The 14,213-nt window shown below is 39.5% G+C and overlaps 1 protein-coding gene across 1 annotated transcript; it reads right to left on the minus strand.

Annotated features, from left to right (window-relative positions):
• Nucleotides 1–2,213: 2,213 nt before the first annotated feature.
• Nucleotides 2,214–9,408, minus strand: LOC149843614 (bidirectional sugar transporter SWEET4-like). Its single transcript, XM_090000941.1, has 6 exons — nt 9,366–9,408; nt 9,021–9,057; nt 8,524–8,902; nt 8,032–8,151; nt 7,079–7,220; nt 2,214–2,290 (listed from the first exon to the last, which is right to left on the minus strand). Exons 1-6 carry the CDS (start codon nt 9,406–9,408, stop codon nt 2,214–2,216), a joined length of 798 nt encoding a protein of 265 aa, XP_089857067.1.
• Nucleotides 9,409–14,213: the final 4,805 nt, after the last annotated feature.

Consider the following 14,213-nt stretch of genomic DNA (forward strand, 5'->3'; position numbering starts at 1 on the left):
AAGAGAAGAATGAGCATGGGATTCTAAGCATGCTTGGTAATTTACTGTAGTTCTTTGGAAAAATCGCCTCATTGCCAAATCTGTAGTCGAGTTCTTCATATAGAAAGTGTGTGTGTGTGTGTGTGTGTGTGTGCGCGCGCATGCGTAGTTAAACTTAATTTAAGTTTTATAGCCCACAAGTCCAAATAAAAACATGCAATAATTTGATATGTACTGAAAGGAGGGTTTAGTACTCTAATCTACAACAGTTTGTCACTAAAAAAATAAAAAACTTAAAAAAATATTAAATATAGAAAATTGAAAATCAGGTTTTAGGACTAATTTGCTTTCAGCTTGAATGTATCTTTTCGATACATATAGCTTCCACATGTCAGTGTAAGAGATTCTCTTTTTCTAATTAAAGACGAGATCTACTACTAGTGATTTGAGTAAAACTATGTTTAGTAGTTTAATCAAAGTTATAATAATTGATCTATTTTAGTAAAAAAATACATCAATTTTCCTTTAAAATAGATCCAAACTTTACTTAGATGAGATGATGTGTGTAGCAGTTCAACTTTACTATTTACGGCAAATTTAACTTTGACTAACCTTAAAAAAACCATTAAGCAGCAACTTGAAGATGGTTGTTGATAAACTTCATTGTTCAGTTAAGCATAACCATTGAAATAAGCTTTAGCACCTGCAAGAGTGTGTGTGTGGAAGAGGGGGAAGGGTGGGGGGTTGGCAGTTCAACTTTACTATTTACAGTAAATTTCACTGTGACTAACCTTAAAATGCCACAGCAACAACTCGAAGATGGTTGATAAACTTTATTAATAATCGTTCAAATAAGCATTCGCGTGTGGGGGGTAGTTCAACTTTACTGTTTACAGTAAAATTAACTTGACTAACCATTAAAACCACTAAGCAACAACTTGAATATGGTAGTTGATGGACTTCATTATTTGGTTAAACATAACCATTCAAATAAGCTTTAGCGTGAGTGTGTGTAGGGGAAGGTAGTTTTAATTTTCACAGTAAATTTACCTTTAACATTAAAGTACCACTAAGCAACAACTTGAAGATGGTAGTTGAAGCTTCATTGTTTGGTTAAATATAACCGTTCAAATAAGCTCAGTAAAAATCACACTTACTGGCGCAGTTTTAGCGCCAGTAAAAATCACATCTACTGGTGCTGTGCTTGTCTGGTAGGAGCAGCTAGTGCACGTCATCTTGTGTTGGGACGTTGCAAGTTCAAATTTCAATGGTATCGTTGTATAACTGATAGGGGTCTGCCTAACCCCAGCTTGCCTTTTAAAACAAAAAAGTTTGGCTCCCACAGGGTGTGCGGGTGCCTTTAACTGGTAAGCTCCTTAAGAGCTTGGGTGTTGGTGACCCCATCAGGGGTTGACTTCGCGGGGCGGGCTCTTTAAGTAACACACACACACACACACACACACACACACACACACACACACATATATATATATATATATATATATATATATATATATATATATATATATATATAGAGAGAGAGAGAGAGAGAGAGAGAGAGAGAGAGTCTTGTTCAAACTTTACTAACGTTGGGAATTCATTGGATTGATTTGTTTAGCAAAGCATATTTCTTTCAATAGGCCAACGCGGCGTGACGGTCCTTCCTTATCGCTTGCTTGCCAGTCGCGGAAGCTTGTAATCAGCGAGCAAGAGAGAATGGAGGGAGAAGAATTGCAATCACAAGAAGCAATCACAATGAGGGTGAACAAAAGAAAGCTCAACGCATTTGATTCATTCATAATTTTAGCCCATAGGCCTCTTACAGTTCAAGTATACGGGTTGCCCCTTTGGGGTATTGATTCACTTGAACCGGGTAACTTACATTAGACCCAACAAAAGCAAAACAAACTCTAGACGCAACTTTACAATGTAAGTCACAAGAGAACATGCTCCCCCCTTCAAATCATGCGTTGTCGTTGACGCCATCTGTTTCATGGCAAGCCCTGACTTCAGCCGGGTAGCGGTTGTTCATCCGAAAAACCTGCTCCCATGTAGGTTCCGATGTTTCCTCCCACTGTACTAAGTATTTTTTCACTTCGCCCAAGTAGTTGACCTTGTGGTGAAGGATCTGATTGAAGTGCTACTCCGCCCGCTGTGTTGTCGGGGCCCTCTGCATGATGGGAGCATGTTATGGCACACTATGTTTCGGATCTCCATCATCTTTATGGAACTGTTTAAGGTTGCGCACGTGGAACACCGGGTGTACCTTGAAATCTAGGGGCAACCCCAGCTTGTACGTCAGTTTGCCCACCTTCTTTGTGATGGTGAATGGTCCTTCATACTTTCTAATCAGTCTGCGGTGTCGCCCGCGGAAGATGCCTGTGTGATTAGGATAAAGCTTCACCAACACTTGGTCCCCAACTTGGAACCCAACGGACCGACGATGCTTATTCACCCACTTCTTTATTCTCTTTGTCGCCTTGTGTAGGAATGTCTTTGCCAACTCATTCTACTCGTGTCAGTCTCCAACAAACTGATAGGCGAATGATGGGCTTCTTTTTTCTTATACGGCAAGGGTGTGCGGGGTCAATGGCTACTGTCCCATGGCTATTTCAAACAGGTTATGGCCTAAAAATTCATTATTCTGCAGATTGTAACAGAATTGTGTCACGTCAAGGAGCTTTACCCAATTTTTCTGGTTGGCACTAACAAAGTGCCTAAGATAGTACTCAAGTATCCCGTTGATGCGTTCTGTTTGCCTATCAGTCTATGAATGAAAGCTTGTTAAAAATAATAAATCAGAGCCAAGTAGTTGAAATACTTCATGTCAGAACTTGCCCATGAAGTGAGCATCGCGATCACTCACAATGCTCTTTGGTATGCTTCAGTGCTTCACCACATGCTTTACAAACAACTCTTCAGGGCACTCCTTAGAAACTGAGATGAAGCTTACATACTTTAAGAAACATTCCACCACCACCAGGATGAACCTGACGCCATCTACCTTCGACAGACTAACAATAAAGTCCATGAAAATGCTTTCCCAAGGACGTTCTGAAATAGGCAGAGGCTCAAGGAGGCCGACAGTCTTCTGGTTGGTCACCTTGTCTTGGTGACAGATGAGTCATGTTCGCACATACCCTTCCATATCGTCTTCCATCTGCGATCAATAGTAGCCGCGGTCAAGAAGTACTAAGGTTCGCTTCTGACCAGGATGACCGGCCCATAGTGTAACATGACACTCCTTAAGCAATTCATGACGGAAGCTTCCCCACTACGGCACGAAGACACAACCTCCCTATGTCACGAGGAGGTCATTCTGTAGCCAAAATCACAGAGTCTTTCCTGCCTACGCCAGAGAAACAAGGTGTTGTATCATCAGATCCTGCTGTGTATCTTCGCAGATGCGGCTCAGCAAAGCGCCCTCCAAATGCACTTCGGAAGGCTCTGCACGCGCAACAGCCAGTTCAGCCATGCGACTCAAGGCATCCGCAACTACATTAGTCTCCCCAACCTTTTACTCTAAGGCAAAGTCGAACTCAGCCAAAAATATTTGTCACCGAGTTTGCTTAGGCGTCAGCTTCTTTTGTGTCTGAAAGTAACTCGTGGCAACACAGTCCGTCTTGACGATGAACTGAGAACCTAGAAGGTAGTGTCGTCAGGTCCTGAGGCAATACACGATGACTGTCATCTCACATTCATGCACCGTGTAACACCTCTTGTCATCCTTTAGCTACGACTCTCATATGTGATCAGATGATCGTCCTGCATAATAACTTCGTTGATGGCAAAGTCTGAGGCATTTGTGTGGACCTCAAAGGGTCTCGAGTGATCAGACAGTCGTAGCATTGCTTTCCTTATTAAGCCTTTCTTTAAGACGTCGAAGGCATCTTGGCATGCTTCTATCAAGAGTCATATCTGATTCTTCTTTAACAACTCAGTGAGGGGCACAACAATGAGAGAGTAACCTTTAATGAATCGTCGATAATAATTCACCAAACCAAGGAATGACCACAACTCTTGCACTTTACTCTGCAGAACCCATTCTTTGATGGCTCTTATCTTTTGCTCATGCATGAAGCACACCACACCTCACAATGTGGTCGAGGAAGTTGATATCCTCATGTCCGAAGAGACACTTCTCTTATTTAACATAAAGGTTATTCACCTTTAGCACCTAAAACACTGTTCGCAAGTGCTCGACATGTTTCTCCATGTTCCTGTTGTAGATCACGATGTTATCCAAGTAGACTACCACAAAATGGTAGAAAATATGATTTATTAGGGTAATGAATGTGGCTGGAGCATTCGTTAACCTGAATGGCATTATTAAGAATTCGTAAGCACCATAGCGGGTGACGCAAGTTATCTTCGGCTTATCGTCATTTGCAATCCTCACCAGCCAGTAACCTGATCTCAAGTTTAGCTTTGAAAAGACTCAGGTACTGCCTAACTGATCGAACAAGTCCGCTATCAGTGACAATGAGTACTTGTTCTTTATCATGACCTTGTTCAACCCACGATAGTCTACATATAACCGCTTGGAGCCATCATGTTTCGTTCAAAATAGGACTGGCGCACCGAATGGGGCTTTTGATGGACGAACGATGCTTACATCCAACATCTCGTTTAGCTGCCTGTGCAGCTCTTTTAGCTCAGCTGGCCACATGCGGTATGAAATCAATACAGGAGGCTTCGCTCTTGGGGTCAACTCAATCTTATGGTCGACCTCGTGTCTAGGTGGTAGACGCTTCGGCATTTCCGGAGGCATCACCCCCCGAAACTCCACCAACAGTAGGGCTAGGATCGATGACACCACTGCTTGCACATTCCCTTCTTCTGCGCGCACGACAACTAAGAATGTTTGCTCTCTATGCTTGACACCCTTCTTCAATTCCATTACCGACAACATTGAACTCTTGCCTTTCTGAGTAAAGCACTAAACTGTGTGTGACATGTTTGGCCCCAAAATCATCAATGAGTTAAACTTTGCCAACATCATCAAATTTTAGTTGCGCAGAAACTTCATACCCAAAATCATCTTAAAATCATCTAGGGGCACTACAGAGAAGTTGGCTTTGCCGACCCCAACTCCTAATTTGGATAGCCACATCTCTTGCCTCACCAAGGATGGGCTTGGCCTCAGAGTTCACTGTTTTAATGGTTCTCTGTTTTGGCTCGAGCTTCAAGCCCAATCGCTCTGTCTCTTCCTGCAAGACAAAGTTGTGTGTGACCCTGGAGTCTACCATTGTTGAAGTACACTTTTCATTCGTAATGATCTCTAGGTACATGAGTTCCTTACTGATCTGTATGTTTTTAGCTATGCAACTTCTAGTTGTATTAATTGATCGCATGACACCCATCCTTGGTTGCATGGTCTTAGTATCACTGTATTATACTTGCGATGCATTGGCATGCTTGGCGTCCTTCACGAGTCGCTTTGGGCATTGCCTTACGATATGCCTATCACCACAGAACCAACAAGTAATAATTGCTCTCTTGTTGTTGTTGTTGTACTTTTTGAAGTTTTGTTTCTTATCAAATTAGTGGGATATCGATGTCTCACCTTTGTTGATGTGTCGTTTATCCTTCTTGCCTCTGTAGTCAGGTTTCTTTCCAACCTTGGTTGATGGGGTGAAGGACTTACGTTGAGTGTTAGCTAAGCGCTCGATCGTCACGTATGCATCTTTCAAAGTACTGGGGTTGCGCTTTTCCACTTCAGACTGGGCCCATGGTTGAAGTCCCACAATGAACTAGTTGAGCTTGTCCTCGTCTAGCATATTAGGCACCTCAAGCATAAGCTTTTGGAATGTTCTTACATAGTCTTGCAAAGAACCAATATGTTTAAGATTTGCCACCATCCTGTAAGCCTAACTTTGTGCATTCCTCAGCATGAAGTAGTTGCACAGTTCTATTTTGAAGTCGTCAAAAGTGTCTATCATGCATTGACCCCTCTCCATGCATTTCCTTCTCCACCAAGCGATAGTATCTTCATCCAGTAGAGCTGCTGCAGCAGTGATCTTGAGATCTTCAAGCATTACATTCTGAATATTCAAGTAGTCTTCTACTTGAAATAAGTTCTCAATGGCCTTACTGCCACGAGAACTATTGAACTTTGTTGGTCTTGGCACATCAATCTTTGATGGCCTCCTACCATTTTTCCCATTTAGGGTCACTGTCTGTTGCAATGTGCGGTTCTTCAACTGAAGTTTTCCTACTTCAGTCTGCAAGTCGGTTATTGTTGTCATAAATGAAGTGACTTATTCCGTCAGCAAGATCATCTGCTCATACAGGCTCACCACCACATCATTCAGACCACCGAATGATTCAACTACACGTGAAATTGCTTCTTTGTGCGAAGTCACATCTTCCACCAGCTTGTTGACAGTTGCAGCCATCTGCTCTTGGCCCCGAGGTAAACCCATCTTCTCAACTCTGACAACTGTCTTGTTTTTGGTGTTACGCAAGTTTTGATAGGACATCACGATATCTTGCTCACAAATCGTAGTCTGTCGATGCGTCTGTCGACACCGACTCTGGAGTCCTTTATCCAGCATGAGAACGAGCTCTGGTACTACTTGTCACGGACTTATTTCCTTTAATAGGCCAGCACGATGCGACAGTCTTTCTATACCGCCGTAAGCTTATTTATCGCTCGCTTGCCAATCGTGAAAGCTTGTAATCAGAGAGCAAGAGAGAATGAAGGGAGAAGAATTGCAATCACAATGAGGGTGAACAAAAGAAAGCACAACACATTTGATTCATTCACAATTTTAGTCCGTAGGCCTCTTACAGTTCAAGTATATGAGCTGCCCTTTCGGGGTATTGATTCACTTGAATCGGGTAGCTTACATCAGACTCAACAAAAACAAAACAGACTTAGACACGCAACTTTACAATGTAAGTCACAAGAGAACAAGTAGAGAAGTGTGATAAATGTTTATGGAGCAAGGAAACGTAGGCTGTCTTTTGTGTCGTTTCCATTTGTGGCTGACTGCTACTGTTTGCTACCCACTTTCTTGCTCCAAATGGAGCTGTCTTCTTCCTCATTTCACGTTGCCATTTGCATCACAAGCGTGCCCACTTTGAAGCTTCTTACCCTCCCCGAAAACTACCACCTCTGTCAAGTGCACATCTCCCTTGAGCTTCGTTTCCTCCAAGATCCTCTTGGTAGACTTGTAGAACGTTGCGTACAGGACCAGCTGCAACAGACCCAATATGGAGCCTATCCCATTGGGAATCTGCACTCAACCATAACAAATTTTCAGTGCTACCTCAACCTGAATCTACAAATGCATGCAAGTCCTATGCACTTTTTTTTTAAATGATGATGAACCCAACCAGAATCTATGCCACAAAGATCCTGGTTGAACTTGAACCCGACTCGTGACATCAAATTTAACACACGAGTTCAAAAGTTTTCTTCAAAATAAGATGACATATTTTAAAAAAATTTAATCAATATTTTTTTGATATTTTGATGTTTAAAAAAATGTCTTTTGAAACTTTATTAAGAGATTTTAAAAAAGTAATAAATAATATTGAAATAATATCCACGTGTTGGTGTTGGTATCAATGTGTCATGGCGTGTCAGTGTCATGTCAAAGGGACACAGCCAGAATGGTGTGTTCGTGTGACATAGTCCAGAATCGAGCCGCATGGAGCCCACCCAAGTGTATGGATACTCAGGATTAGGCCCACAATTATGCTCTTGGTAAAGTCGTGGGCACACCTTCTGGTGGTTCGATCTCAAGACATCGGGAGCCTTTTTGACTCTTGACCCTGTCCCCCAGCCAAGGCCACATCCAACCCAGAGCAGATCCAATGATCTGGGCCGAATATTTTACAGAGTACTTGGGCCACGTAATGATTTTCTCTGTTTTGTATTATCAGAGAAAATCACTGACTGCATAGCGATTTTCTGTATGTGTGTTTGGCATAAAAACTCTCCGGACGCAGTAGCGATTTTCTGTGTGAGTACTTTGTAAAGTACTCGACCCGATCACCTAACCATGTAATGCATGTCTATGGTTGTATATGTTATGTGCATACCGTGATAAAAAGGTCGAAGCGTATAAGTGCATAAGCAGTCCAGCATATTCCATTGGCGAAGGAAGAAAGCGAGAGGAAGAAGGGCATGTACTCTACACTCTTGGTACGGATCACCATTTTCTGTGCAACACCACAATCTCATGTCAACAACAAATTAAATTCATGATGGTCGGCCATAATATGCACCGTAGGGGTTGCCCATGTAACCAGCAAGGTTGTTGACAGGGTGCTGAGTTGAAGGCAGGCACCGGATCAAACCCTGCCGGCGCACGGGTGTGTCAGTAGCGTTCAGAGATGGGCTACATAAGGCAGGCTGGTTGTGGGGCTCCACCCGAAGTATTTCTCGCTTCAGCGAGGGTTCCTTGTCATTAAAAAAACATACAAGCTCTCTCTCTCTCTCTCTCTCTCTCTCTCTCTCTCTCTCTCAACAAATTATATTCATGATAGTGAACCATAATAAATAATCTCTCTCTCTCTCTCTCTCTCACTTACCATGACTGACAGGGGAGCTGCATACATCATGGAGCCAAAGAAAACACAGAGGCTACCAACGATCAGCGAGCGTCTCTCGTAGGTGTGAGCCAGCATGATCACCACGAGGGAGACCACCCCCACGAAGGAGAACTCCAGCACCAAGTAGATGGTGATCTTGGTCCTCTGCTTCCTGTCCGAGTACACAAGGAAGAGCAGGACGTAGGCGAGCTCGATCAAGAAGCCTGAGCCGTTTATGGTGATGACGAGGAGGCTGTGAGGGTGAACCATGGGAAGCCCATACACGATCCAAAGCATGCAGTTGAGGAGGGTCGCCAAGTATGGCAGTGGGGAGAACTGCTCCACTGTACCTTTCTTGCATATCGTCACAAAGGTTGGCCTATTATGTTTTTAAACAAAAAAGAAAAAAGAAAGATGAGAGAGATCCTATTAGTAATTTAGTATATTTTTAAAAGCAATACATTTTTTTAACAGGAACAAGAAAAGAAAAAGCTTACATTGGTGAGAAGAATAACCCAAATGATATGATATTCCCTGCAGCAAAAAAAGAAGAAGAAAAAAATACATGAAAATTGCTAAAGGAAAGATACAAAAACAGCTGTTGCATGGTGATGAACTTTTTTTTTTTCATCTATTACACGGCGAAATCACACTCAAGATCGGAAACCTAGTCATGCTACCATACTAACGGTCACTGGGCACTATCCTTTTTGACAGCTTTTGAGTGCCGTTCATCTAGATGATGGACGGCATTCAAGATACCTTGGACAGAAAACTGTCCAAGGTCCCTTGGACCTGATCCGCTCACACCCCTTAAATATTTGAGGGTCATCATTTCTCACCTAAGATGCCAACAAACGTGCGAGCAGTATCAGGGGACATCATGTTAACTGCTGAGCTAAAACTTGGATGAACTCTTTAGGATGTATTGGGGAGGGGAGGTGGTGCGAGTACCTGGTTTATGGGTCTATATATAGTGAGGGGGGACTGGGGAAAGGTTCGTAAAAGCTGAAACAGTATATCCATAGCGGTAAAATACAATTGGTTTAGGCTCTCCTTATCTTTTTCACTTTTTCCTTGTTTTTTTCTCCTTTTTTTCATTTTGTGTTTTGACATCGATCTGGATATATGTGTTGATGTCAAATGCCACAGATATGAGGTGAGATAGAGGTGAATTAAATGGAGGGTCGTGGCACTAGTTTCAAGAGCCTCAAAGCCCTAGCCAAGGCTCAGGCTTTCTTTTACACTTATCCATTACTTTAAAAGAACCAATTTAAGGCTCATGCTTTGATTTACACTTGTCCACTACTCTAGAAGGACCAATTTAAAGAGAGAGTGGCAGAAAAGACATGGCGTTGAGGAACGATTTGTTAGCTTGGAGGAATTTATTTTTATATCATAAAGCGACAACCATGTTTGCTAGGTTCATATCTTGATGGAGTGATGTACTGGAGCACCTTGGTCATCTCTAAAGCAAGAGTAATTTACATATAGGCACCTAATGTATGAAAAAATTACGTTCAACTGCGTCACCCTTTAAATATTTAACATAGAGCCTTCTTTTTTAAAGAAATTTTGCATACGTCCACTTGAGATACTTGTCTAAACCATCAACATCGCTTATTTGTCTCAACTCTAGTTAGGAAAAGCGGAAGTTACAAAGCTGATATTCAACTATACTAAAAGAAAAGAGAAGGTTAAATGGAAAATGATCATGTTGTACAACAAAAATAATGTATTTTTCGAAAAAACTTATAATTTTTGAAAAACTGCCCGGTGTCTAAAATCGTAAATGTTCGATGTTAAAATAATTATTTTAACCTTCACATCGCAATTTTCCTTTACCTATGTGATTTTTCTTTCAAATATGTGACCAAGTATTGCATCCAAGATCTCTAACAGGCTTTGTCAGTAATTTTTGACCCAAAAAATGAAGAATTTTTAAAAAATACAAAAAAGAATAAAGAAATTAGACAAAAATATATTTTCAATGATACTTTATTCGTTGAAAAATGATAGTTAAGATGCAACTCTGATAACATTCTTAAAATAGGAGAACAGGTGAAACTGCTCCAATCTTGATTATTCTATGCTAATTTTTGGTCATATGCGTCAAAAATCTAGAAAACCAATAAAAATGGCAAAGATAGATCAGAGCATTAGCTTTCTGATGCCATCAAGATCAGCTTGATCTGGTGAGCGATTGGAGAGAAATGTCATCTGAAATATACACTGTTTGATTGTTTTAGTGTGCAGAACATGTTTATATTATGATTTTGGAACTAAAAAATGAGAACCCTAGAGGGGTTTTCGATTCTGACTCAAAAAAGAAAAATTATAAGTCGATGTCTAAGCTTTTCAATAACTATAAAAACGTAGGTTTTAACATCGGATTAGAAAGATACAAATCTGATAACAGATAATGTTCTATATAAAATATGCGAATATGCACATTTTCTCATAAATGTGTAAATTTCCTCCTAAACATGTGAATATCCTCGTGTATATACGATTTTTTATCTCAAATATGAAAATTTCTTCCTAAATATGTGCATTTTTATTAAATATACAAATTTCCTTCTAAACATGCAATTTTTTTTTAAATATCTAATTTTCTCCTAAATATTTAGGAGAAAATTCACATATTTAGGAGAAAAATCACATGTTTAAGCGGAAAATAATATATATAGGAGGTAATTCACATGTTTAGGAGGAAAATCACATATATAGAAGGTAATTCACATGTTTAGAAGAAAATTTACATATATTTAGGAGAAAAATAACATATTTGCATAGTTTTTGCATAACAATCTTTGTTATCAGATTTGTATTTCTTTTATCCAACATTGAAAACCTATGTTTTTATAGTCGTTGAATATAATTCTATAACTTTTCTGTTTTGAATGAGAATAAAAAACCCTTCTTAGATTTCCATTTTTGAGTTCTGAAATCGAAATAGAAACATGTACTCTGCAGACTGAACAACCAAACAATCTATCTTCTAGATGTTGTTTCTCTTCAATCGCTCATCAGATCAAGGTGATCTTAATAGAGTTGAAAAGCAAATACTCTGATCTATTTCTGTCGCTTTTTATTGTTTTTTGAATTTTTATGACAGGTAGCCAAAAAATATAATAGAATAATTAGGATTGGCGTAACCACGTACCCTTGTTCATCTCCTATTTTAGAAATGCTACCGGAACTATATCTCAGTGTTCGTTCATCTTTTTTCAACGAATTAGGTGTTGTTGAAAATGCATTTTTATCTAGTTTCTTTGTTTTTCTTATATTTTTTTTAAAATCTTTATTTTTTGGATAAAAAATCAATGACAAAGTTTAGCACAGATCTTGAATGTAATTCTTGGGCACATATTTGGTAGAAAATTCACATATCTAGAAAAAATCCTGTATGTAAAGTTTAAAATGGTTATCTTAATGCCAGATATTTATGGTTTTAAACATTAGACAGATCTTAAAAAATTGTAAGTTTTTTTTAGAAACACATCATTTTTAGTATACAATACAATCATTTTTTGAAGGTTAAAAGTATTATTTTAAAGAGATAAAAGCCTGTTTGGAATATGTAGCGGGGATGGTTGTTTATAGAGTTTATGCATATGAAGAAGTGGCAGCTGCCGAATCCATGATTTAGTGTAAATACAAAATAGAAAGGGCCTCACTTCTCATCCCAAATGTATAAATACCCATTGAAGCGTTGAGATTCCAAACAAGACCACCAAGATAGTTTGACCAAGATTTTACCTCGAGACCACCAAATGCATAAACACCTAAGTACCTTTAGGTTATATATCACTTGAGTAATTTCTTAAAAAAAATTGCTGTTAATTTAAATACTTAAAAATTGAGGCAGCTAAACTTAAATTTACCATATGTTAGGCGTTTATATGCCAATTACTACCCTCGAAACAAAAAAAAGGACATATTCCTAGTTTTTGTGATCCTCTAGTTCTTTTCCAATTATGGAAAATATGGAAGGAGGGAAGAAATTTAGGTTCCTTCAAATTCTACTTAATTTGACTATAACGCTACCTCTAGATCCTCGGTGAGGGTGCAACACGTAGTTCGAGGACTAACTTTTCAACGTATACGTGGTTTGTTTGTCTCGTTGAATTTTGAATTTTCACCCTATTGCAATTGGCCATGCCAGGTGCCAATTCAACTCTCACATCCGTCCATCGTAACAATCAACGGATGATGGGATGCAGAATTTATTACATAGGACTAAGAAGAACAAAAAAGAAATGTATTCTAGGTCATTATTATCATCTAGTGGTGGGCAACGGGGTGACCCAACCCGATCAGTTTGATTTGACCTGTCGGGTTTTGAGAGTGACCCGGTCCAAAAGAATTTTTGCTTATTGAATGCATTTAGGGCTGGGAAACAATATGAGCCGCTCGTGGCTTGTTTTTGTTCTGCTCGTAAAAAGCTCAATCAAATTCATGAAATAGGGCAAGCCCACACTTGCAACAAGTGTTCTGCTCGACTTAGCTCAGCTTAACTAGTAATAAATTTGTTTAACATATATTTCATATCATAAAGCGTTAATGGTTGAAGCGTCTGGCTTGCAAGCAATAGCTTTAGAGTTGAAATTCTATTGTTTACAGCTTTGAAACAATGTGTTTAATTTGCAGATGAGCCAGTTTGAGCTTGGCTTTCTAGATTTAGAGTCTAAATTCTATTATTTTCAATTTTAATACTTGTGTTTTCTTTTCTTAATGAGCTAGCCCGAGCTCAGTTTGTTTAATTCAGGCTTGCCACGAGCTCAAGCTCGACTTGGCTCACCACAAGAATGAGCAGAAATTGAACACTCTCAGTTCGGTTCGACTCTTTTATCAGCCATAAACGCATTGTTTGAGAGTGTGTGTGTGCGTGCATGCACCACACTCATGTGTGTGGAGGAGGACCGAGTCAAAATTTCATCCGACTGTTTGTTGCACCACTGATTGGATGGGGCTAGTAATGGCATATATATCAAAACACCTCTCTTTTTATGAGAGATAGGATTTAACATCGATGCGATAGCGTACCTTTAGATATTGTTAGGCAATTTTAATGTCGTTCATGGTCAGTTCAAAAAGACATTTCTTCTATAGGTGCTGAGTTTGGAACTGTTCCCAAGAATTATTTGCAGACTCACTACGAAGATTTTGACGTTCGAGCTTCAATGAATTAGGATCATGGGACGATCACAAATATAGCCCCCACATAGATTTAGACTAGGTTTTGTGCATGAATAAGGGTGCAAGCAGGTCTAATATGTGATGGATCGTTGATGATCCAGACCTACATAAAAAATTTAATCAATAAATGCAAATCTGGATCTGGATCCAAACAAGATACAATGAAGTAGAGTTGAGTCCAGGTTCAAATTTTAAAATTTTATGTCAGTGATGGATCTGATAGTTAGAAAAAAAAAAAAGCTGGACAAAAGATTTGATTTGGATCTAAATATAGATTTAACAGAAAAATAAGGATTTGAATCTAGATCCAAATCCAGAAAAAGTGCTATTAGATAAGTTCTGAATCTATGTGGATTTGCATTTAGATCTTATTATAAGAGCTGCATTTAAGGATAAGCTGTTAGATTTGGATAAAAGGACTGGCTGAATTTGATCAATATGCATCCCTATGCATGGATCAGTATTTTTTTTTTTTTGAAATTGTCAGA

Source organism: Nuphar pumila, chromosome 3 (assembly GCF_984573655.1).
Source record: "Nuphar pumila chromosome 3, dmNupPumi1.hap1.1, whole genome shotgun sequence".
In the NCBI taxonomy this organism is placed as follows: domain Eukaryota; kingdom Viridiplantae; phylum Streptophyta; class Magnoliopsida; order Nymphaeales; family Nymphaeaceae; genus Nuphar; species Nuphar pumila.

Coding starts and splice junctions, on each gene's coding strand:
- LOC149843614 (XM_090000941.1), bottom strand. CDS start 9,408: ATGATGTCCCCTGATACTGCTCGCACGTTTGTTGGCATCTTAG. Junction 9,058..9,365: donor CACGTTTGTTGGCATCTTAG/GTGAGAAATGAT, acceptor TTTTTGCTGCAG/GGAATATCATATCATTTGGG. Junction 8,152..8,523: donor CAGCTCCCCTGTCAGTCATG/GTAAGTGAGAGA, acceptor GGTGTTGCACAG/AAAATGGTGATCCGTACCAA.